The 27,014-nt window shown below is 38.7% G+C and overlaps 1 protein-coding gene across 1 annotated transcript; it reads left to right on the top strand.

Annotated features, from left to right (window-relative positions):
* Positions 1–365: 365 nt before the first annotated feature.
* Positions 366–15,612, top strand: E2f8 (E2F transcription factor 8). Its single transcript, XM_076844264.1, has 12 exons — positions 366–380; positions 2,038–2,316; positions 2,693–2,849; positions 4,970–5,284; positions 5,510–5,671; positions 7,207–7,344; positions 9,129–9,332; positions 9,836–9,923; positions 10,170–10,698; positions 14,241–14,373; positions 14,487–14,887; positions 15,430–15,612. The coding sequence occupies exons 1-12, from the start codon at positions 366–368 to the stop codon at positions 15,610–15,612; spliced, it is 2,604 nt and encodes an 867-aa protein (XP_076700379.1).
* Positions 15,613–27,014: the final 11,402 nt, after the last annotated feature.

Raw genomic sequence — 27,014 nt, 5'->3', positions numbered from 1 at the left:
ATTTTGTGGGTTACTTGAAAGCTCATGACAGAAGATGGTTTTTACGAAGAAATCTATTGATGTTGGAGTTGTCTACCCCGTGGTGGGGCCATCTCTTCTGGAGATCAAGAATAAAATATAAATCCAGTTTGTCATTTTTTGTTAGTCTTTGTTTCGGCGGCCTCTTGTGTCCCTGAAGGTAAAGGAATTTTTAGCAAATCTACTGGTGCATATTTTCTCTAATTTTTTTTCTATTTCCTTTTTTTCTTTAGGGATATTAAAAATTTTAATAGAATTGATTGGACTACTGGAACCATCAGGATTTGGGGAGGAACTACAGATTTTTCATTTTAAAAGAAACACTAAATGTATGAAAAATTAGCCGAATGGAGAACGAAAAGGTACTTTGTAGCTTTGGCATTCACTGTTACAGTTTTAAATTTGCATTATCATCATGACTGAACTGTTTAATTTTTCATTCTCCTCTACCTTATTGATATCAACCCTTTTTGGTTAGATAGCTTTTGCAAAAACCCAGAAGGAAGGAAATTTTTAAGTTTTGAAGAAGAGTAGGGTTGCCCGTGGTTAAAGTAATCTTTCTATTTTAATGGTTTTATGGAAGTTACAAAGAGAAAAGGTATTTTTAAGAATACAATAAAATTTGTTAGTACATTATGATATTTCTGAGGATTCTTAAGCAATTGGAATTCAGAAAGGATATTTGACATAATTTGATATTGGATTTGTTTTTGAGATAATTTTTTATTAATTGTCAGCTTCTTTAACTATTAGGGCTCCAAATTCTGTCCATGAGTAAATATTTTGGAAAATTACAGAGGAATTGTCAACAGTAGTATCCTGCTGGTGTCTAGCTACTGATAGGTTAAAAAGGTGAACTGAAACTTTACTAAAAGCTTTAAATGTTAAATAAGAGAATTAATATTGTTCTTGGCAGTGTGAAGCAAAGAGCAGTAGTCTTTAGCAAAACTCCATCTGTAGGTCAGTACCTCATGAGTACACATGCTGGCAAGGAGTTCCCACCTAGATCCATCATATTAACCGCCATGTGGGAGCACCATACATGGAGTGAGAAGGTCCAGATTCCTGTGCTGTGTAACCTCCTTCAGCCTTGTGTCCTCTTCTGCTAAATAGGAATGCAAGATTCAGTGAAAACACATATGGGAAAGCACTTAATAAATCCTTAGGCGTCTCAGACATGTAATAGCAGTACCTTCCGTGTTCCCAAAGTTTATTGAGGAGTTAGTAGTTCTCCCTATTCTTTCATATATTGCCATTTCAAGTATTTTCTTTAAAATAGATACAGCTAAGAGCAATGTATAAAGTACCTGGTGTCTGAAAGTGGAAGGAACACAGTCTCTTACTCTTTATTTGTGAACAAGCCCCATTTTCTTCATCTGTAAAGTGGAAGGGTGGATATTCACAAGAGCTGGATTTTTCTGGTCAGAAGACCTGCATTTAGGCACTATGGATTTCGCAGATTCTCTGGATTTCTATATGCTACCTCTCACCTCTGTCTGCTTGGCTCTCTTCCATGTCAGTTTTGTTTAATCATCATGCAGCACCCAGTGTAGCCATTATGCTAGCTGGAAAATGTTTTCTGCCTTGGAGGCTTATTTATAATACTGTTTGGGATTATTTAAAATTAACAGGTCTGTTAGGGAAAGATGAGTAGAGATATATGGGAACTCTCTAAACTACCTTTGCATCTCTAATCTAAATCTAAAATTATTTTAAAATGGAGTTAAAAAGTTATAAGTCCTAATCAAGTTTCTTTTCTTTTTCTTTTTTTTTTTTTTATTCTTGGAACATAAGATGAAAGCGTTTGAATCCATGCTCTTTGCAAACTTGAAAGTGGAAAATTTATTAGAACAGGCAATAGGTGTGAAATGATCATGTAATATACTCCTTAATCAACTTTGATTTCATTAGATTTTTTTCCTTAGCAATATTCTATTCATTGTATGATTTTGAGAGTCAAAAGCCATCTGATAAATCTTATTCTACAATGGATTTAACTATTTACTTCTTTTGAACCAGGAAAATCTCTTTTTTGAGCCACATAAAAGGGGACTGATGAAAACTCCCCTCAAAGAATCCACAAAGGTGAATATAGCCCTGGCCGAGATCCAGCCTGACTTTGGCCCTTTAACCACGCCCACCAAGCCCAAGGAAGTCTCCCAGGGAGAGCCATGGACACCAACAGCCAATCTGAAAATGCTCATCAGTGCTGTGAGCCCTGAGATCCGGGACAGAGATCAGAGAAGGGGATTGTTTGACAACAGAAATGGATTACCTGAGGCCAAAGACTGTTTACATGTAGGTTTTCAGAGGACCAGTAGAGACTGGGGATTAATGGGGGGTTTGGATCTTCTGCAGAAATATTGAAAATATGAAGATCACTATCCTCAGGCTGTTCATAATAAATCTCAGAGCATCAGAAAGGTTTGAACCCCATCAACCATTGGGAATTGTGAACCTTTGAGTGATTTTTATTTCAGGCTTCCCTTTCAGATTTGCCAAGTATTCTACTGGGTCCCCCTTCCCCACCCCACTTTTTCTTCCATCTCAAACTTCGCAGCTGTCCAAGCTAAGCATGTAGATAAGTGGTGTTAGTCATCAAACACAGATGCTCTTAATAAATCTGTCAAACATTATTTTAGAATGAGATGTTATTTACCTTTTCCTTTCATAGGAACACTTATCTGGAGATGAATATGAGAAATCCCAACCAAGTCGAAAAGAGAAAAGTTTAGGATTATTGTGTCATAAGTTCTTAGCACGATATCCTGACTATCCCAACCCTGCTGTAAATAATGACATCTGTCTTGATGAAGTAGCAGAAGAACTTAGTAAGTATGCAAAGAGTTTACTGAAATGGTTAATAATTAAAGTAATTTCATGGATTTAACTCCTGAAAATGCGTGGTTACATAGCCAGTGTTTGTAATGGACACAAATAAGGCAACAGGGAAATTGTAAGTCTCCAAAAGTCCTCTTAATTAAGGAATAAAGGTGACTAGTTTCTAATTTCAGTGAATCTTAGAAGCAGGTAGGTTGTCTTTGAATCTGTTTCAAAAGCAGATACAACTCTGAACTTTCACCTTGGCCCTGTCCTTGAAGGTTAGATGTCTTCACAGTTAACAGTAAAGGCCAGCTCCTGTGAGTGGGACCAGGGTTTGTATAAGCGCTGCCACTCAGCCACCATTAGTCTGAGGACTGATGAGTTTTCAGAATATTTTGTGTTTCCAAGAGTTACTGTGTTATACACCCTTTTGCTCTACTCTTCACAGACCTAAAGCTAGTTAGAGATAAAAAAGGGTCTGTGGCAAATATGGGATCTCTTTGGAGTTATGTAAATATCTTAATCTAAAACTTGAAGAGATATCCTATTCTATCACTCCATAAAGAAAATTTTGCTCTTCTAATACATGTTTATAAATATCACATTTCATGTATTAATGAATATGTCTAGCTGGGTAGTATGTGCTCTTTAATTCAGCAGACATCTGTTGATCAGCTAGTGTGTGCCAGGCAACATCGAAGGAGCTTGAGATACATCAGTGACCAAAAAAGGGCAAAATCCCTTCTGTGAAAAACCTGCATTCTAGGACAGGGTAAGAGGACCAGGAGTTGTGGGGGTATGCTTTGCAATTTTAAATTAAGTGGTCAGGTCAGGCTAATTGAGAAGGTGGCATCTGAGTCAGGACTTGAAAGATGCCAGACAGAGAGCTATGAGAACATCTGGGAGAAGGGATTCCAGGCAGAAGGAACAGCTCAGGACAGAGGCCCTTAGGCCCAGTGGACTTATCCTGCAAGTCTAAGAAACAAGAAGAGGCCACTAGGGGGCAGCCTTTTTGAAATAGATTTTTAAGCACTTTCCCTGAAAGACTAGATTTCATCCAATATTTGAACTTAAATCAATACTAAAAGTAAAATTCCAGAACAAAGAGAATCCTAACATTGTAGAATACTTATAACTCAAGAACTAGAATTACTCATGATAGCTGGAATGTAGGCAATATTAGACCCAAAAAGGAATATACTTTTCAGTTTTTTTATGTGGATTTTTAAAAAATCACATCATGGTTTCTGCACTTTTCTGAAATCTCAGTGCTTTGTACCTATCACATTATGGTTATAAACAGGCTGTGTGTGTGTGTTTTAAGGGTGGTAGAATAAATGGGTTAGAAGGTGTGGGATCGGGCTGGGGATGTGGCTCAAGCGGTAGCGCGCTCGCCTGGCATGCTTGCGGCCCGGGTTCAATCCTCAGCACCACATACAAATAAAGATGTTGTGTCCGCCGATAACTAAACAATAAATATTAAAATTCTCTTTCTCTCTCTCCCTTTCTCACTCTCTCTTTAAAAAAAAAAAAAAGAAGGTGTGGGATCTAGAATATTAGAAACTTAGTTTTGCCATTTCCTGGCTGTTCTTTGGAGGGAATTGCTTAACTGGTTTGATCCTCATCATTAAAGTACAGATAATAAAACCTACCTCACAGGTTAGGACAAAAATTTCCTGGAGGGGGCTGGGGATGTGGCTCAAGTGGCAGCGCGCTCGCCTGGCATGCGTGCGGCCCGGGTTCAATTCTCAGCACCACGTACAAACAAAGATGTTGTGTCCGCCGATAACTAAAAAATAAATATTAAAAAAAATTCTCTCTCTCTCTTTCTCTCTCTCACTCTCTCTTAAAAAAAAAAAAAAAAAAAAAATTCCTGGAGCTGTATGGCACATTTTAGGCCCTCAATAGTTGTTGCTTTCCTAATTTGTATTAACTTATTTGTACCCTTCGAGAGCAGGGACATGACTTTCTCACCTTCGCACTGTTTGTTAAGTGTGTGTGCCTCCAATAAATAAAATCATATTATCCAGAACCTTCTGACAAAAATATGTAGAATAAATGATTCTTAAATTCTAAACACATTATAAAAGTATAATCCTAATAACATACAATTGTGCATTCTTTGTAGATGTTGAGCGTCGACGAATTTACGATATTGTGAATGTACTAGAGAGTTTGCACATGGTGAGTCGCCTCGCCAAAAACAGGTACACGTGGCATGGGCGACATAATCTCAACAAAACTCTAGGAACTCTAAAGAGTGTCGGGGAAGAGAATAAGTACGCGGAGCAAATTATGATGATCAAAAAGAAAGAATATGAACAAGAGTTTGACTTTATCAAGAGTTACAGTATAGAGGATCATATCATCAAATCAAGTACTGGCCAAAATGGACACCCGGACATGTGTTTTGTAGAGCTCCCTGGAGTGGAATTTCGGGCAGGTAAGAAATGGTACTGAAAAGCCCAGGCTGCATGGTACTTTTTGTGGGTCTCAAGAAGAGACCCCACAGAGAACATTGCTCTAAATTAGCTACTGCAGCTTTGAATGTTAAAATACTGCAGTTGTCAGCTGGAAGATCAGGTGGTGGTATTTTTAGCCTTGCTACTTTAGAAGTCACTTGTCCCTTCATGAATTTTAATTCTCTAATCCTCATCCTTCTCCAAAGCTTCTGTAAACAGCCGCAAAGACAAGTCCTTAAGAGTGATGAGCCAGAAATTTGTGATGCTGTTTCTGGTGTCAACACCTCAGATAGTAAGCCTAGAAATTGCTGCCAAGATTTTAATTGGGGAGGACCATGTGGAAGATTTGGATAAAAGCAAGTTTAAAAGTAAGTGTCATGACTACCAGGGAATTTTGGACCTATCCATGCAGTCTGAGTTACCAATTGAATTCCAAATGTCTAGTTATGCTTCAAAATTTTCACTTCTCCCCAGGATCTGTGATGGTACTACTTTATCTAAACTGCAGGATTCAAAGATGTATATATTTAACTATTCTTATTTGTCTGACACTTTTGCTTCATCTGATACTATAACATTGTCCCTATTTTACATAAGTAGAATTTGTACTGTCTGAGGTCTAAATGAGCAATAATTTGTAAAGTAGGATCAGACCCTAGATCTCTGCTCTTTCCACTGATGCTGAATTACAAGGGTATATTTAGTTTTGAAAATTGTCCCCTGAAGTGACCTGCAGTATGGATGGCATTTGAAAGAAGGATCTTAGTCAGATTACCTTCTGTCAGTTTGAAAGGGACCATAGATTCGGTTCCTGACACAAAGCTCTGCCTTCATTGCAGAAACCTCCTTGTGGAGAAAGAGTAGAGAGAAGATATAGAAAGAAGTGGTCAACAGATGTGTATCTTTCTCAGGGGCTGGCCTGGATGTGGGCCACTCTGTATGGGCCCTGGTTGTCTGGTGGGGGAAAACTGCCCCCAAGTAACCTCAGGCAGTGGTGATTGCATGAGAGCTCCCACACAGAGACAGCTTCCCATCCTGTAAAGCAGTCATACTCCTCTAGAAGTATATTCAGGATTGATTCTGTATAAAGACCAAATTACATAGAGAATAAAGGTGGTAATGCTGGCAAATTGGCTTGGGAGGCCTACAGTTTGAGAAAGCATACTGATATTACTGATGGGTTGCCTGCTTTTTCTGAGTAACCTGATGGTATTCAGCTCTCTATTTGACTGGTTAGTCACAGTTTTGGAAGCTATTCCAGGAACTTCAGATGTGTAATTTGCTGAATCTTCAGGAAATTCAGAACCTTCTGGCATGGCTATGAAGGAGAATTGATTTATAATTTTTTATACTATCAAGATGGAAGGGAACAGAGAATAGTTTTGTAGCAAAACTCTTTAAAATACATGAGATTTGTAGAATTAACAAATCTGTCTTTACATATAAGGATGACCTAAAAATTTACAAATTTTGTTGGGTACAGAATTTTCCATGTTTATGATATTAAATAAATCTTATTATAAACCATCACATGCAGAAAAGCAAAACAATACACTAATGCTATATTTCCATTTGTTCATAAAATTCTTCTCTTTAGAAGTTTCCGAGGATTGCTGATTTTTTTCATAAGTAGGGTGATCTCATCAAGTTATTTTTCCTTTTGCAACTTGTACTGTTGTCATTTCAAAATTCAGGGCCAGCAGTAACTGTCTTTTAAATATTCAGAACTACTCTTTTGTTTTAATTAAAGCCATATCACTAGAATAACTTAAAAGGAGTTAGATGTTTCTATCTGACATTGATGGTTGGGATAGCTCTTAAAATATACATGAATTTCTTAGGAAGCAAAATCCTTTGATCTTTCATTATTCTATTAAGTGGCATATATGCTTTTTTTTCCTAGCAAAAATTAGGAGGTTGTATGATATAGCTAACGTTCTGAGTAGCCTGGATCTTATCAAGAAAGTTCATGTTACAGAGGAAAGAGGTCGAAAACCAGCTTTTAAATGGACAGGCCCAGAAATCAGTCCAAATACCAGTGGTATGTACTTTTCTTTCATTCTTTGCTTCTTTTTTGAATTAATGCACATCTGGATAGATTCTCCCTTCCCCTTCCTACCCACACCCCACATGAAAAGGTCATAAATAAATGGTTAAACAAAACAATATGAGTGCTAGTATAGAAAGTTGGCTACTGGTTTCATCAGCAACCTGAGGTCCACCCTCCCACCCTGTGTACAGGAAGTAGAATTTGTGTGTGAAAGGATTTGATAAATTTAAGGCACCACAGAACATATAGTACTACTGCTGTGTATGTTTGCTCAGTGACCACAACAAGACTTGTATATCAAGAATATGAAATTAGGGGCTGGGGTTATGGCTCAGCAGTAGAGCGCTTGCCTAGCATGTGCAAGGCGCTGGGTTCCATCCTAAGCACCACATAAAAATAAATAAAGGTATTGTGTCCAACTACAACTAAAAAAAAAAGTTTAAAAAAAAAAGAATATGAAATCAATGTATTCTGACTTCAACGTAGAAATAGTTCTCCTTTCAACTCTGTGAGGCTGACCTCACATTTTGGATTCTACCAAAGATCCTCATCCAAAACTGCTGGACCTTGAGACCTTTGGAGTTCTAGCAGGGAAGTACAGCTACTCATATGCCCTTGACTAAAGAACTGTTCTCTATTAGGGAAGGTTGCCCTCTTTGACCAAGCTTCAGAAGGGATGTACGTGGAGCAGTGAGGGAGAAAGGGACACCCACCTAGCCACCAGATCAGCTTAATCAAACCTGGTGATGAATGGGGTGACAAATGTCACAGCCAAATCACCCTCACATCCCAGAACCACTGGAAAATAGCAGGAACATGGGCCATGAAAGGAGAGGGAGACCTAGGTTGTAGTCCCAGCTCTGCCACTCAATAGCCGTGCGACTTCAGGCAAGTTACTTCTCTAAGACTCACTTTCCTCCCTATGAAATGACTTTGCCTTTGCAGGGTTCTTATAATTTTGGCTGTGATCTCAAGGAGAGAGGTCTTTTGGTGCAAGAATTTGGAATAAAGGCTCTGGGGCCACACTGACCAGGAAAGTCAATGCCAGCTGAGAGACCTGGAGTCGTGGGTTAAAATCTGTATGTCTGTGCTCCGATCTCTGACAGGGATGATTTCCCTAGAAATACCTGCCTCCTGGACCTCATGTGAGGATCACTGTATTTCATGAGCTCTAACACACCACTCATTATAAGACACACAATTTTTTCATGCACTAAAAACATAAAAATCAATAATGATTATATTCTAGCACACCACTTGTTGTTAAGGTATAGTCTCAGTGTCTACAGGTTCCAAATCCATGAATTCAATCAACTATGGGTCGAAATATTCAAAAATAATTTTTTTGTCTGTACTGAACATATGCAGATGGTTTCTTTATCATTATCTCCCAAACAATATAGGAAATTCATACCAAATTACTGCACCAAATATAGTATAGTTATATAGTATAACAAATATTTATACAGCATTTATATTGTATGGATAAGTAATCTATAGATGATTAAAAATATCCAGAAGGATGTGCATAGATTATATGCAAATACTGTGGCATTTTATGTAAAGGACTTGAGCATCCATAAATTTTGGTGTCTGAGAGGGATTCAGGAAACAATGCCCTGGGACATTGAGGGAGGGCTGTAAGGTATAAATTCATTGATACATCATGGATTAGTAGCACATTGTCTGTATTCTATAACTGTTGCCACCTTTATTTCATATCACAAGAAAACCAAACCACCTGTACTTTAATACACTGAACTTTTCCATTTCAGGCTCCAGTCCAGTCATTCCTTTTGCCACCTCTGATTCGGAGGTAAGGCGGTCTGCAAAAGAGAACTGTGCCAAAAACCTCTTTTCCACACGTGGGAAACCAAACTTTACTCGTCACCCATCCCTTATCAAACTGGTGAAGAGTATAGAGAATGATCGGAGAAAGATAAATTCTGCTCCCAGTAGCCCTGTCAAGACCAACAAAGGTATGTTTTCCATAATGTCAGGACTACGCTAGAAGAATTCCTCTTTTTATCTGATTGCTTTTAGATTACTCGATCCTTGCAATAGGTGTTAAGAGAATTGTTTCAATATCCATGTGTCCAACTCCTCTAACTCATAAGTCTAATTTATATATGAATTCATGAATAAAAAGTAATTTGTAGCCAGGTGCAGTGGCAAATGCCTGTAATCCCAGTGACTCAGGAAGCTGAAGTAGGAGGATTGCAAGTTTGAGGCCAGCCTCAGCAACTTAGGCCCTAAGCAATTTAGCAAGACCCTGTCTCAAAACTGACAAAATAAAAAAGGCTGGGGATCTGGCTCAGTGGTAAAGCACCGTTGGGTTAAATTCCTGGTACCCTGTGCTTATTGTTTAGCTGCCATGCAATATTGGGGCAGGGGCATGTTCCTTTGACTTCAGTGAGGTTTCATCTGCCTGAACATTTATTCTTTAGATTTATCCACCTTCTCCTCCCTTCTGTTTCACCAGCTGAGAGTTCTCAGAATTCTACATCCTTCCCGAGTAAAATGGCTCAGCTTGCGGCTATTTGCAAAATGCAGTTAGAAGAGCAATCAAGGTAGGTTGGCAATATTCTTTAGGAACAGGATGGATTATTTTTGCATTGCATTAATAGAATTGCTTACTTTATGTGAGAATAGTCACTCACCTTAGAAAATGGAGAGATAATCATTTCCATATCTCCTACTCAGTCATTACAGGAAATATGACCAGGTTCATAGAATTGTGGCTTCAACCTCAGGCTCAGGAAATTTAGGATAAAAATGTATTTCCATTGTGTCATGTTTTAAATCTTATCTTTTAGTGAACCCAGAAAGACAGTGAAAGTACAGCTAGCAAGATCTGCACACAGCAAAACAGGGACCCCTCTGGACACACCAACGAATGCTGAGCTGGAGCTGACGACACCATCCCTCATTCAGCCCCTGGGAGTGGTCCCCCTAATTCCCAGCCCATTGTCACCAGCAGTGCCTGTAATCCTACCTCAGGCCCCTTCAGGCCCATCCTATGCCATCTACTTGCAGCCCACCCAAGCCCAAACCATGACGCCACCCCAAGGGCAGAGCCCAACAGTCTGTCCCATCCACTGCTCTAAAGCTACTGGATCAAAAGACTCCACAGATGCCACCAGTGAGCCCACCAAAGATGCCACAAAGTCCAGTGCCTCCTCCAGACCTGGAAGCTTGCTGCCAGCACCAGACAGACAAGGGGCAAAGAACCGAAACAGGGAGGTGATTGGAGAAAAGGGCTCAAAAAGGGCTAGCCTGCTTGAGGACAGTGGTTCCAAAAAAAAATTTAAAGAGGACCTAAAAGGACTTGAAAATGTCTCCACAGTAAGTACAACCTCCAATTGTGCTTTAAAATGTGAGGGACTGAGAAGAATTTGGTGGCTTGTGAAATTTATCAGAGCAAAGAGCAGTCTTTCAGAAGATAGGGAACTATTCTTGAGCATCCTGTAATTCAAATGAGGCCCCAGACAGTTAAGCCCCTGACTGGGATGACGGCAGGGCCATTTTTAACTTTTGGAGGAAGGAATTACTCTCTTTTTAAAGCACCACAGGTGGTTGTCCTTAAGTCCATTTCTCCATCACACACTGGAATGCAAACACCTGTCATGAAGGTCATAAATAATTTACAAGCAGACATAACCCTGAACGGATGGGTGCCTAGGGTTCCTCTAACTCCTGCTTTCTGAGTCATTTCCAAATATTTGTTTGATATCATTTAACTGGAATCTGTTGCCTAGAAAATAATGTTACTCTACCTCAAATTTAAACCACCTTTTCTATTTTGTATAAATAGAAAAGTCAAGCTGATCTTGATAAATTGTAGGTATATTAGATGCATTGCTTTCTACAGGTATTGACATTCTAGATGCTTTTTTCCTGGGTGGAGATTAGTACAGGAAAGAATATTTATTGGATGCCTACCCACATGCCAGGCATCATAGGTATTACTATTACCTACATTGTCTCATTATCCCCTCTTAGGACATTTATATATGAAAGACATTATCATCAAATAAATACCATTAGACATGGAAGCAGAAGTTAATCTTTCATTTTGCTCCTGCTGTTAATTCAAGTTATTTTACTTCTCTACGTCTTATTTTTCTTCACCTATAAAGAATTTATTCCACCAATTTTCCTGCTCACCTACTGCGTAGAAAATGCTCTGGATCAAATCTAACCCAGCACCTGCCTTTGGTGGTGGTAGCTCCTGAGTATTTGCCCTGTGGCCATATTACAGTTTTTGTGGGATTAAATAAATTTATTACATGATGATATTCATAAAGGGGTTTGTGATTCTTTTAAGACATCGTATCAGCTGAAGGGCATTATCTGTAACTATTGTTATTAAGGAAGCTTTAGAGTTTGTCAAATCTTCCCTGAGGATGGCTTCTTGGAAACCATTCAAAACACCTATTATCTCACACATTATCTTTTTGCTTTTAATGTGCATACTAGGGGAAAATCACAAGGCGGCCTTGATTCAATTTTCTGGGAGGTCTATAATCTCTCTGGGCCAATGGGTATGATTTAATGTTGGGCTCCCGTTGCTCCCTGAGTTATTCAGGATTAGTGTTTTCAGTGTGTAGGTCCCCTGCTTCTTTTTGTTTCCTCTCTGGGACTTCATTTTGAACCATTTCTTTTTAGCATGGACTGAAAAGTTGAAAACGAGAAATTCATGTGTTCATTTGTTCATTGAGAATCTGCAGTTGTGGGGGTAGATGAAGACAGTATACAAATAAGGACAGATGTATTAGTGAATGATCAGAAGGAGAAAAGATGAAGCAGAGGTGATAGGAAGAGGGGTGAGAGGGAGGCTGTGGCTAGAAGAAATGCGGTTCAAATGGAAATATGACAAATTCACTCATTCTGCTAAGTTAATAAGATCTGATACTTTTTGAAAAGTAGAATTGCCATTATAGGTTAAACGATTTTGTAATAAATGTATTTTGTTAAAAATCGAATAGTTATTATTATGAGAATCCTACAGGCTTTACTGAAGACTTGAGAGAGTTAAACCAGCAATCATAATAACTTGTGCCTGAGAGAATATGACTAAAGATAACAGCAGTTATGTGTAAAGACCTAGCTCTACCCCTTAAGAATTCTCTAGGGCTGAGGGTGTGGTGTCATGGTAGAGGACTTGTCTCGCATGTGTGAGTCTGGGCTCAATCCCCAGCCCTGAATTTTTTTTTTTTTTTTTCTGCAGCTCAAGGTACCAATCAATTAGTAATGATTTTGAGCACTACCAAGCATCTAAGAAACAAAATTTAAATCTTGTGGTATACTTTCAGCTTTGTAGATTTTTTAATTCACTGATTCCCTAGGAAAAAACCTATTAAGAGCCAGATCAAAGTGTGGTCTGTTGTTTTGACAACATAGAGAAGAAAGGTCTGAAGGAAGACAAAAGATGGCCCCTCCTTGTAAGAGCTGCTTTTTAGCTTTCGTCAGCATGGAGCACAGTGAGGCTAAAGCAGACTTTTCAGGCAGTTCAGCCACCCATGGAGACTCTGTGTTCCGTGAGGTAGAGCGATCTAACAGGCAGAGTGGGAGGTAGATGCACCCTGAAACAGGGACCTTTTCTATTTGGAGTATTATTGACCTGGAGCTTTTGGTCAATGACATTTGGGCCTCTAATATGAAATTAATCTGTTTTCATTTTCATCTGTCATTTTTCAACTGGTGTGCTTTAGTTTACATGTTATATAAGGCTACTTGGCATCATCAGAGTAAGCAATACTGCAAAGAAGTACCAGGAAAAAACTCTATACTCATACAGTTCCTTTGTTCTAAATCAGGGGTCAGCAAACTTTCTGTAAAGGGCCTGACAATACATTTTGGTTTGGGGACATATGGTATCTGTTGCACCTACTCAATTCTGCCACTATAGCAGGAGGGCAGCCATAAAGACAATAGACAAATGAATTGACATGGCTGTATTCCAATTAAACTTTCTTTACAAAAACAAGAGGGTTGGATATGGTCATAGACCATACTTTGGCCACTCCTTTCTCTGACTTAACATTGCTTAAAATGTTTTCTTTGACTATTAGTCCCTTAACAGCCTACCAAAAACTTAATTGCCAAATAGTCTGGGAAATGCTAAATGCAGTATACCCCACTTGGAGATTAATAATGCATGCTATCATTAATGTTTCTTGAAAACTCTCTTTGTTTAATTATTTCCCAAACATATTTGACCATGAACCAAGTAATGCCTGCTGGGTTCCCAGGAACTAGGGTTCCTCAGAATATTCTTTGGGAAATGGTTCTACATAATTCAAGAACAATCAGGTAATGGCCCAGAAGTGCCATATGTGGTGTTCACCTGCATTAAATAGCACCACATCATAGCAACAACCCTGATGGCCGGAGTTAGGATGTCAGTGTGGTGTGTTATGTGAGTCCTACCCCTAAGCAGGCTCAGATGGCATTCAAGAAACAGATGCTAGGTGCCGTGCTGTACACCTGTCATCTCAGCTACTTGCTAAGCAAAGGCACGAGGATCACAAGTTCAAGGCTAGCCTGGGCAACTTACCAAGACCCTTTCTCAAAACAAAAAAATTTTAAAAGGGTTAAAGATGTAGTTAAGTGGTAGAGCTCATGCCTAGTTTAATCCTTGGGCTTAATCCCCAGCACTGCAGAAAGAAAGAAAGAAGGAAGGAAGAAGAAAAAGAAACAGAGGCTCTACATTATTCAGGACAAGCATTGGAAAGGTGGGAGGATACTGTCCTAGGAACAAACCACCTGAGGCTTGCTTTGATGAGAAAAACAACTACCGATAGATATTAACCTGCAAGAGTCACATGGCCCTTTTCTTCCTATAGGATTTGTGTAAGACTAAATCCTTCCTTTTTGTTTTCTAGACCCTGTTTCCATCAGGATACCTAATCCCCCTCACCCAGTGCTCATCCCTGGGGGCAGAGTCCATTTTGTCTAGTAAAGAAAACTCAGGTGCACTTTCCCCGAACCACAGGATCTACAGCTCCCCGATCGCAGGTGAGTGTAGGCAAATGACTAGTCAAACTTGAACCGGTCTCAAGTTCACTTATGCCTGGTAAACTTCTCAAATGCCTGTGCTTCTAAGATACCTTCCCCTGTTTTTCCCCCAGGTGTTATTCCAGTGACAACCTCAGAACTCTCTGCTGTTAATTTTCCCTCTTTTCATGTCACACCTTTGAAGCTAATGGTCTCACCAACTTCTGTGGCAGCTGTTCCTGTTGGGAACAGCCCAGCTCTCGCTTCGACCCACCCCATTCCCATCCAGAACCCAAGCTCAGCCATTATGAACTTCACCTTGCAGCACCTGGGACTCATCTCCCCCAATATGCAGGTGTCTGCCAGCCCTGGGCCTGGAACCAGTACCATTCCTGTGTCCCCAAGGATAGAATCAGTTAGTGTCATACCAGAAAATGCAGGTTGTCAGCAAGGAAGGACCACCAGCTATGACTCACCAGTTCCAGGCCAGAACCAACAGAATGGACAATCAGTTGCTGTGCCAGGGGTACAACAGGTGAGAATGTTTCTCTTTAATTTTATTACTCCTTGAATTTGTCTCTTTGTTTTAGTACTGGAAAGTCAACCCAGGGGTGCTCTATCACTGAGCTACATACCCAGTTCTTGTATATTTTATATTGAGATAGAATTTCACTAAATTGCCCAAGCTGGCCTTGAATTTCTGATCCCCTTGACTTGGCCTCCAGGGTACCTGGGATTACAGTTGTGCACCACAGTTACCTATTAAGTCCCATATATTTATATGATAGGAGATTTATTTTTGCTTTCCTTCTTTAGAGAGGGAGAGGATGAGAGTTGAAAGCCTACCTTCTTTCCAGACCCATATTATGGGGTTATCATGAGATAACCTAGTAAGATTTGTCTTCCCTTAGCAAAAATTATTGAGAATATATGAAACTCATCAGGCTTCCCTAGCCAATTTTAGAATATGCTGGTTTCCCAACATATGACATATCCATCCAGTCCCATCTTCCAAGTCTGCAGGTCATATATATCTCTGTGTGTTTAACTCCTTTCTCCATCTCTCTTTCCAATCAGCCCATTCCTGTGACACCCAAAGGGTCACAATTAGTGGCCGAAAGTTTCTTCCGTACCCCAGGTGGACCAACCAAGCCAACCAGCTCATCCTGCATAGATTTTGATGGTGCTAATAAAACGTCCTTTGGAGCCCTCTTTGTCCCACAGCGAAAACTGGAAGTCTCAACAGAGGATGTCCACTAATTGACAGATGTTGGCTTAATTTAATTTTCTAAAGAGTTATTTAATGGAGAAGATGTACACAGACTGTTTTGAAGAACATAATCTCTGAAAATACTGTAAATACATTGGGGTTTCCTCAATGTCAAAGAAGATACTTGTTTTCATACTTATATATACATGCACACACAACCAAATATAATTGTATAATGCCAAGTTCAGCCATCAGTCCTATAAAATAAAAGTAAATGTTGAACTAAGGTACATTAACTTTGGGGTAGGGAAGATTCATTATTTCAGTTGTGCCTATACTATTATGCAAAGTAACTGTATTAAAGTTTACTTCCCTTTGAGTAAATGTTTAATATGCCTAACACAGCGTTCTCTTAAACTTTTTGCACAAAGACAAGGCTGTGTAATGTATAATGTTGTATTTTTACATAGGATGACTATAGCGATATTTTTTTGTAATTCCTTTAATCCATTGTTGTTGCAGTATGTCTTTGTAGAATTTGCAACAATCCTCAATCAAGTCTATGGAAAATTATTTATAAAATGTATTTTTAATCATAAGTTGTTCAAATTAAAACTTTTCTAAAATGTAGTTAACATTTTTATTTGGCCACCTAGGGCACTATTGGGAAAAAAAAAAATATCTAAGAGGCAGATTCTTGATAAGGAGAATTCTGGGTTTCTTTTGATATTCAGAGTTTCTGCATTTCTCCCCACTTCCTTCCTGTGACCCTCAATATTGTTTAAAATTGTAAACTTGGCTTTGGAGAGGCTGTTGCTTGGCCAAGGACACCCTGCGAAGTCCCATGTCCTTCCCACCCTGCTGAGGGAGATGAGAGATGAAAGGCGGAAGCTGGGCCACTTCCTGGCCTGGCATGACTAGCCCCTATCCAGCCTCCTGCTCCCCACTGAGGAAGGTCTGCCTCCAGTCCTCTACCACACTTCTGGATAGTCTCTCTCCAGGGAAAGGAGAACAGCAATAAGGACCCTGATTTCCTCCATATTATGCCTCCATGAACTTCCAAGAAAAGGAATGAGCTACAATGTGTTCTATATCTGCTTGTTATGGGACAAAATGCATCTTTTTTTTTTTTTTTTTTTTTTCCTACTTAAAATATTTAATTTATTCCTTTAGTTATCCACACATCAAAATGCATCTTGAAAATTGATAAGAGCCTTTCCTGGGCAGGGTTGTGTGTGTGTGTGTGTGTGTGTGTGTATGTTACTGGGGTCTGAATCCAGAGGCACTCTACCACTGTGCTGCATATCCAGCCCTTTTTATTTATTTAAGACAGGGTATCATTGTTGCCTTAAACTTGCAATTGTTCTGCCTCAGCCTCTCAAGTACTAGCTAGGATTCCAGGTATGTGCCACCACACCCAGCTAAATGGCCCCTGCTTTTAAGGTACTTAGTTAAGAAAGACATGAAAAGATTAAGCCTTTCCATGCAATAAAGAGAAGTTGCCAGTGGTCTATATAGACAAAAGAGCTCAATAGAGCTACTAGGTTTAACTGCATACAGAACAATAAGAGAAACACCAACCCAACTACAGAAATAATGCAAAGCCATTCTGCTTCTGTAGCTATGGTTCTGAGGAGGTGGGGGCTCTCATTCCCCCTCTTTTGGCAACTAGAGAGGATAGAGGCCAAGGTTCTGTTCTGTTCCCGTCATCAATTCTCTATGTGAAGAAACCTCTTTGGGAGAAATCAGATGCACAGGAAGAAAGAAGGTATGTTAGAAGCTGAGGCAGCAATGCTATCTGTCCCACCCAGTCTTCCTCTATGACAGATTTGTGAGGCTTCCCCTCTAGGTCCTCACCCTCGTGTGATCCCCTTCTTGTGAGTATGGGTGGGACCTGGCTTGCTTCTTATCAATAGGCTATAGTACAAGTGGTAGGGGTGTATGATTGTGTGGTTGTGTGATTGCATTAGATGAGTTATAGAAACTGACCCACTGGAGTCTCTGTCCCTTGCTGGCTTCAAGGAATCAAATTATATCAGAGAACCCATGGTCATGGACTATGAGCAGCCTGTTGGAGCTGAAGACTGCGTACTGCCAGCAACCAGCAAGAGACTGAAATCTCAAGTCCCACCATTAGCTCCAAGAATGGAAATCTGCCAATAACCTGAGTAAGCTTAGAGCAGATCTTTCCTGAAATCAAGCCTTAGATGAGATAACAGCAACAACTGCCACCATGATCGTAGCCTTGTGAGACACTAAGCCAAGGACCCAGGGTCTAGGCCCTGCCCAGACTCCTGACTCACAGAAATGGTGAGATAATACAGGAGTGCTGTTTTAAGGTGCTATTTGTGGTAATACTGTTAAGTAGCAATAGATAACAAATACAGCCACATAACCCACCAGTGTCCACAAACATCTTCTTTCTGTTTGTTCTGTTATTGTTCATTGGTTTTATAGGCATTCATAGAAGGAAACATCACTGGGACATGGTAACTAACCCCAAAGACTTAAATGAAAGAACATTCCATTCATTTTTACAGTTGGAAGTAACTGTAAAGATGCGGGTAATAGTACAGTAGTGGGCAAAGTTATCTACCCAGCATGTGATTTCTTTTCCCAAATTGCTTCTTCATTTCCTCTTCAGGAATTTCATTTTCCACACTGGATACAGCACAGTAGACTGTAACTGGGGCCTAACCAGTGCCTCGCAAGAATGATCTTTGGGTTCCACTCAATCCAATCTCCCTGGAATTGGATGCTCCATTTCATGGTGGTCTTGCATTCTATTTCTGTAGCTGGGGTTCCTATTTTGCAGCTTCCACAAAGGTATCTGCCCATATTCACACCTGAGTTTTTGCTATTTTCTAATTTTCTGAACCTTTGCTATCCTTCCAATGAATATCTTTTGCTTAAAGCAGCCAGTCATTTCTGTGACCGATAATTAAAAGACTTAACCAGATCACAGAGGAAAATCCAGGACCAACACTTCCCAGTTTTCAAATCAGTTAGCTCCCTGCACCCTGGGCCCAATAAAAGAGTAAACAGAGGAGGACTTCAGAAATTCTTATCTCTCCAGAAAATGCAAGTAACTCACCTATGTTCCAGTGATGTAAAACTTCAAATACCTGAAGGGGAAATCGTTGAAATAAGAGAAGGAAATGAGAGCAACAGAATTGATGAAAAAAAAAAAAAATTCTAAACCTACTTTAAAGCAAATTCCTTCATCCTTGTCCTTTTCAAGTGATTAGTGTTCCTGCAGATAAAGGATAAAGAGATTTTCAGAACTTAAAGCAGATAAGCTGTCTGAGCAATCCTATTAATTATATAAAAGCATGTGGGTTGACTGCTGATTCTTTACAGTATTTATCAACCACAGGTAGTTTTCAAATCTTGACGGTCTAAAATAAAAGACAAGCTCAAAGAAAACCATGTCATTACTTTGGGTTGAAAAAAAAAACATCAATCAATCTCATAATTGACTTTTAAAGGAGTGGTTTTACATCTCAATGTCCCACTTGAGTGAACTCAGTCAATGATTTTCTCAATTGCATCAGTAGCTAAATGAGGACTTGTCATGATTGTCAACATTTTGTAGAAAAATATAGGTAGGGAATATATTATCAGTTTCTTCCAGTAGATCAACAACATTTTTGAAAGACACTTTATACAGATAATCCTCAATTTACAATGCTATGGCTTAATGACTTTTTCACTTTCTTAGGGTACGAAAGCATTACACATTTCAGTAGAAACCATACTTGAGTCTTGATTTTTTTCCCTGAGTTAGTGACAAGCTGTATGATACTTTCTTGAGATGGTGTGCAATGCAGCAAGCCACAGTTCCACTCAGTGATGAGATTCCAAGGGTAAACAACTGGCGCCCTGCACTGTACTGTGTTGCTAAGCTATAGTATTTGGCAGGGATTAGGAAAATTAAGTGCATTTTCAATTTACAGTATTTTCAATTTATGATAGATTTATAGGGATATAATCCCCTAATAAGCAGAAGAGAGCCTGTATATTGAATTCTATTTATAAAGTATTTATTTTGTTTTTACACACAAGGAACACTGTGTTGTACAAAGCAATGTCTATCATCCTACTTTGTTTTAAAAAATCCTACATAAGTGACTCTCCTAAAAGTTTATCCTGAATGAAAAGTATTCATTTCAATTACTATGGATTACAATCTTTCTAAAATTATATAATACATTTCCCCAATTCCTGAACATAATACATTGAATATAACCTTTTTGTTTAAGTTTTCAGAAATTCATGAACATAATTGTTTTGTTTAAATTAAACCAACACTTAAACCATCCAGCCTCCTGGGGATACTAAATGTATAAGTCTATATTCTCCTACAATTAATGGCTCAGAATATTATTCTTTTTAATCTCATTTGTTATGGTTCTTGGTTTCCAACTTTGATAACAGCTTCTAGTTGCCTTGTTTCTCTACCCTCATGATAAATATCTATCTTCTGACACTGGAAAACTGAAGGGTTCCAGAGGAACTCAGGTCACCAAACTCACTTTTATAAACCATTCCAAACCAGTTGGTGTCTAACTAACCATTCAAGGAGAACTCCCTTCCTCTCCCATGGGGGAAAGGGCCATAAATTCATGTCAGGTGTTTCCCTTGGCAATCAGTGGCTCTCTCTCTGTACACACAAAACAAAGCTTCTTGATGCAGGGTATCTGTGACCATGATGGAATATCAGGAATGCTGAATATAAAGTATATACCTTATTTTTTTAATCAAAATTCAACACTTGGACAATAAGAGCATTTCTGCACAAAGGTATTTGAAAAACAGGATGTGTTCTAGGGGAAGAGAAGGACTTGGGAGACATAAGGAATCATTTCTATTGAGAATCTACTATTATACCAACTGCAAAACAAAATTATGAGGTATTTATCATCAGCCCCACTTTGAGGACACTAATTTCAGAAAGTGAGAGGATTACATCTCAATCCCACAGGAAAGCACAGGGCCAGCATGGAAGTGCAAACATGTCTGGTGACAAAGTCTATGCTGATTTCACCACTTCACACTCCAGAGCCCGGTCATCTGGGAGCTACTACTCATTTAGAGACTGAAGAAACAGGCTGATTCCAGGTTGTGCATGACAAATGGGAACGGCACTTCATAGCACTAATCCCAAGGCGTGACAGCTATTGATATTTCGGGCTCTCTACCTGTGTTGATTTATTCTGGATCAAGTTGCTTAAGTTTGAACAACATTAAAAAAAATTCTTTATGCTATGCATGTGATTCTAAATTGGTCCAAAGAGGAATTTGCAGTAGGTGTCGAAAGAAAAGTGAAGCCACTACTATTACTCTCTGGGGTTATTACAATTTGATGCAGTGACATACACATACCCATGGGCTCCAGCTTGACATTGCTGTCTTCCTCTTCTTGTCCATCTCCTCTTCCTGAACACGGGCTCTGCTGCCCTATCACCAGAAAATTTGTTATTTCTCTACTATCAGCCCCTTTTGGATGGCTGGGCATACTTCTCAAATTGGCTGGTTCATGACTCCTCTGGTCCTTCAACTTGCCTTTCAAACCTTCCCTTCTCTAGCCCCTCCCACAATTGTGTAAAGTCTAATTCCTATTTTTAAAAAAACCTTCACTTACTTCATAACTCATGGTGGTTCTGCTTTCCTAAGTAAAACCTGACTATATAATACCATGTGGTACTTTTGAGAGGAAATGGAGGAGGAGGATTCCAGAGATACCCAGAAGCCACCCACTTTCCAGAGCCCAGAGAATAGGATGAGCCAGCAAGTTGGCACTTTGCAAGCCGTGGGTCATTTTAGTTGCCTGTATTTTCAAAGCTGCAAATCCAGGGGCTGAATCATCTTAGGTCAAAGTGCCCTTTACAAATGCACATATGGAGCTCAGCCACTACACACTGCACCTCTCTGCCCAAGCTCATTTACAATGCCAGGAGATTCTGCATCCAAGATCTCATTTGACTTAGCTCAGTGCATGGTCTATGAGCTAAAATCTGGCTTCTAATCCCAGCTCTCCCTAAATAAGGCACTTAACCTCTCAGAACTGGATTCCTCCTCTATTGTTACAAGATGATCTCAAGGAGATGATTTCTGAGGTGTCTCAGAAATGATGTTTCATGAAAAGTAAGTTCAAATGCACTAGTGATTCAGAGCACATAAGCAGAAATTGCACTTAACAAAAAGAATTTTATCAAATACATGGGAAAAGGCTGATCCCAGGGGAAAAGGAGACTCTAATGATTAAACCACTAATCCTCAGACTTCAATGCACAATATTCCTCTCAGCTAATATAACATAAAACAGATTTAGATTTTATGGCTGCTATTATTGCAAGAAGTTGTTACTTCTATGAAATTTAATCTCACAGATCAGGAGTCTGTCCACCCTCCTGTTGGTTTTAATATCTTGACTTTGCTTACCAGTTCTATATTTTTTTGTCCTCTAGAACTTTTTTTTGTTTTTGTTTTTTTTTTGAGATGACCTATATGATCTTGAGCTTCAGCTGTAAATCTGAGGACAGTGACTAGACTGGCACCTTCTTGACAAGAAGCTTTGTGAATGAGATATTCTGAGTGACATAGATTCTCGGGAGATCACTGCACCTAGGGGCTCCTAAATTTCCAAATTCAACCCTAACTTTGGGCTCCTGAGCCAGTGCCATGTTGATAGTATCAGAAACACCAAGAAAGCATCTTCTACAGATTCGTGGGCTCCCATTCTCAGAAATGAGTCTAGGGCAGAGTTCTTGAATCTCTATTTGTAAAAGATTCCTAGGCAATTCTGATATGTTGCTAGGTTTGAAGAACAATGATCTAAGAGAATCTTCATCCAGCATTTAAATTATTAAAGAACTTCTGGTGCTAGTTAAGACAGAGTAAGTCCATTGTAAGCTATCTGTTCACTGATGACAATAACACCTCTTGACGGAACACAAAAGCGACAACCAAAAGAACAATTGGTACGACAGTGAACTTACAGGGGTTTTCTTTCCTTTTTTAACTCTTGGCTTTGATGTTGGAACCACCAGCCTTCAGATGGTAAGATACAACTCCCGGTATGAACCTAATCAGGCTGATTGCCTGTTAAAATAACAAATCCTCAGACTACAACTCACTAACCCAACATAAATTAACAGTATTCAGAGGATTTTAATAGGACCTAGAATTCTCACAGCATATTATTCAAAATTCTAGGAAGTTACTTGACTTGTAAGAAAAAAAAAGAAGAAAAAGAATAAGAAAGAAAATATGCCCAATTCTCAAAGAAGAGGACAATTAACAGATACCAAACTAAAACAAATTGAAGATGATCTAGGTATAAGGGTAAACACTATCGAAATGATTGGAAATAGAGAAGTTCCCATCAGAATAACAGAAACTATAAAAAAAGAACCCCATGGTAAAGAAAAACTCCTTGAACGGGCTCAATAGCACACACAAAAAATTTAGCATTCTCCAGAAGTTTTTAGTAGGACTAAGAGTCAACAGAATGGAACAGAGAGTCCAGAAATAGACTTATGCAAATATGGTCAATTGATTTTTGTACAACAGTACAAAGGCAACTCAATGGAGAAAAGCTAGTCTTTTCGTCAAGTAGTGCTAGAATAGTTGAGTATCCATGCACACAACAAACATGATCCTCAACCTACACCTCACATCACACACAAAAATGAAATCAATAGCAATAATATCCCTAAATAAAAAATGTAAACCTATCAAACATTTAGAAAAAGACAAGAGAAAATTTTGCTACTTTGAGTTATGCAAAAAAGTTCTACATACTACACCTAAGGCATGATCCATGAAATAAAACACTGTTAAACCAGAATTCATCCTAATGAAAAAATTGTCCTCATAAGAGGCACTCTAAAAAATGAAAACACCAGTCACAGACTGGGAAAAAAATATATGCAAATCACAATCTGAATTACAAGTAATTCAACTACTTAGAAACTCTCAAAAACTCAACAACAGCCCAATTTTCTAAATGGGCAAAATATCTGATCGCTTTACTCAAGAAGATATATATGATGTTAAATTAATACATAAAGATGTTCAACATCATAATTCACTAGAGAAATACAAATGAAAATCACACTAAAAACACCATTACACATGTATTAGGATGAATAAAATTGAAGAAAAACAAAAACAAAAACAAAATTGACCATACCAAGTGCTAGTGAGGATGCAAAGCAACTGGAACTCACGCATAACTTGTGGGAATGCAGACACTAGAAAATGAATTGGTAGTTTCTTATAAAGCTGAAAATGAACTTATCATATTATACAGGCATTTAACTCAGGTATTTGCCTTTGAAAAATGAAAGTCATGTTTAAAAAAATTCTATGTACAAACATTTGTGCCATATTTATTCATAATTGCCCTCAAGTCAGAAACAAACCAAGTAACAATCCATTTATCCTGCTTGATGTTCTCTGAGTTCTTGTATCTGTGCTTTTGTGTCTAATTTGGGGAAATTTTGTCATTAGTACTTCAAATATTTCTTATTTCCTTTCTCTCTCTTCCTCCTGGCATTCTCGTTTTGTGTAATTAAACAATTTTGTCATTGTCACATAGTTCTAGCATATTCTGTTCCATTTACTTCCAGTCATTTTTTCTCTCTGCTTTTCAGTTTGGGAAGTTTCTATTGACAGGTCCTCAAGTTCATTGACTGCTTCCCCAGCTGTATATAGTCTACTAAGGAACCTATCAAAAATATTCTTCATTTCTATTACAATGGGTTATTTTTTTTCAATTTTTAACATTTCTTTTTGATTCTTTCCTAGAATTTCCATCTTTCTGCTTACATTATTGCCAGGTTGCTCGAGACTAAAACACTCATGGGTCACTCCAAGGGAACTGGGCTAATTGGGTTGTGCGAAATAACCACACAAGAGACAGAAATACTTTTTTCTTTGGGGGGTGCTGTGATGGCTCCTCTAACCTTAAGGGTCTGCAGGAGAGAGAGAGAGAGAGAGAGAGAGAGAGAGAGAGAGAGAGAGAGAGAACACATACACACACGCTGACCCATTTTATTGAGAAGCTATTCAAATGAGGCAAAGGATCAGGTTGCAGGGGGCTGAGTCTAGCTTCATGATGTCTGCTGTCAGCAGGTTGACTGACATCTAAGTAGGCCACACCCAAGGGCAGTGTAAGAGAAGGGGACACACAAAGGGTATTTCCATGGAACATTCTATCCCAAACAGGGCAAGGGGTAATTTTACAAAGGAACAGGTGAGCCTAGTTCCACCCATGGGGATATAGGAAGGCACACCTATGCACGAAGACACAGTCGCTTGCACTCTAAAAATTGGGGTTATTATCTGGATTGACCTATAATGCTGCACCAATCAGAAGGGAAGACAGACGTAGTCAAATGCTAGTCAGCCTCCCACACATCACCAATCTGTTCTTACATATTGACATATTGTCTACCTTTTCCACTAGTGCCCTTGGCATATGAATCATAGTTATTTTAAATCTCTAGTCTGATACGTCCAACATCTCTTCTGAAACTGATCCTGGTTCTGATGTTTATTCAGTTTCCTCAAACTCTGTTTTTTATGCCTATTAGAATGCCTTATAATTTGTTGTTGAAAGTCGAATAGGATATGCTCTAGTTAAATTAACTCATTACTGGTTCCCAGAGTTTTCTCTCATTAGTTTCTGCTCCAGTAAAGCGTGGTTCTTTTAACCCACCTTCCTGTCTTTACAATTGGAGTGCAGCAGCTTTTCCTGTGATATCATTCTCAGATGGAACCAGGAGGAGTTATTGATTTTAGTTTGTTCAGCTTTTTACTTATTGTTGGATGAAGTGATAACTTCCAAACTCTTTAAATCCCTCGCTAGAAGCCACGAGTCCCCTAAATATTCTACAACTGGTGAATGAATGGATACTGTGGTAGATGCATAAATCAAATACTGCTCAGCAACAAAAGTAAACACACAATGGATGAGTCAACAACATGGATAAATCTGGAATACTCTTATGTTAAGTGAAAGAAAACTGATTCAAAAAGCTGAATACTATGTTTCTGTTGATATGAGATTCTAGAAAAGGCAAAGCAGTTGGGATGGAGAACAGATCACTGGTTGCTCGAGGTTACAAATGGGAGTGGATGTGACTTCAACAGACAGCACAACAGAATTTTGAGTGGTGGTGGAGCTTGCTCTGTACCTTGATTGTGCTGGTAGTTATGCAAGTCCACGCATTTGTTAAGTTGCATTAACTGTACAATGAGAGAGAGAGAGAGAGAGAGAGAGAGAGAGAAAATATGTGTGTGTGTGTGTGTGTGTGTGTGTGCATGTGTAAAATTATATGTATATATTAAAGTGTTTTTTTTCCATTACAATGCCTCACCAGGTTGTATACAGATTATATTTAAAAGTTTCCTGTGGTGGGGGCTTTACTTTTTTTTTGGAGATCACTGACACCAATCACTGTACTGAGAATGGGATATAGGTTGCCAAGATATTAATCATCTCAGCCTTAAGGCAGGTGGGAGCCATTAGATTTCCTTTATTTATAGCAGACTGTAAAAATTATTTCATTTTCTATCATCACCATAAAATGAAAAATGATATACCTTATTAATACAGCTCAAAGATTTTCTTTTACATTGATACAATATCAGTCTGTCTGCCATTCTACCCTCACTAATCTTAGTTCTTCTTTATCTTGGAACAAATTTACTCCCTCTTTATGAAAGACAGTTCATCAGATATTTGGAGATTTTCTATAATTTTTCACTTTCCAACCATCATTAATTCTTCTCTGAGTTCCTATGTTTGGTTCCTTGAGCTGTGTCTCACATAGCATATATTTAAGATTATCTCTCTGTAGAATTTGACTTTCATTTTCAATATTTCTTCCCAATTACTACAATAGAGCATGTAATTTAATTTTAGCTTAGAATCTACAAGGAAAGTTCTTTAAAAGAAACTGGAGCTCACTTTTATTCCTGTCTTTACACATTCAGCAAAGTATATACATAATGTAGACTTTCTCTGCAAACTAAAAATATTACAAGGTCTCATGGCCATAAAATTTTGTGGTCTACCTCTACTGGTTCCATAATGTCTGAGAGTTCTTAAACTATTGCTCAAATTCTAGCACTGGGGGGATTATTCACTAGAAGGAATTAATAGACTTGAAACTTCACCAAATAAGTCAACAATAACCATACCACAACTCTTAGCATCATATCTCAGCATCTATAAAAGGATCTACATCTATAAAAAGATCCACAGCTGTCACACACACTTGGCTCCTTTGCAGCACTATGTTATCCTGTGACCAGAGCTCCTTATTACCCTGAATACTTTCTCTCAAACAGTCATGAGGTAAAGTCTTCCCATCTTTTAGGAAACAGGAGATATTTCTTATGTTCCAGTTAATCGTCTTAAGAAACTGTTCCTCACATC

This window comes from Callospermophilus lateralis, chromosome 2, assembly GCF_048772815.1.
Source record: "Callospermophilus lateralis isolate mCalLat2 chromosome 2, mCalLat2.hap1, whole genome shotgun sequence".
Lineage (NCBI taxonomy): Eukaryota > Metazoa > Chordata > Mammalia > Rodentia > Sciuridae > Callospermophilus > Callospermophilus lateralis.
Note: the sequence above shows the minus strand (reverse complement) of the source record. Positions and strands in the feature narration are given on the sequence as shown.

Bases quoted from the DNA above. Each gene is read 5' to 3' on its own strand.
- E2f8 (XM_076844264.1), top strand. The intron at 7,345-9,128 runs GTATGTACTTTT...TTTCCATTTCAG, and splicing joins AATCAGTCCAAATACCAGTG to GCTCCAGTCCAGTCATTCCT. The intron at 14,888-15,429 runs GTGAGAATGTTT...CTTTCCAATCAG, and splicing joins CTGTGCCAGGGGTACAACAG to CCCATTCCTGTGACACCCAA.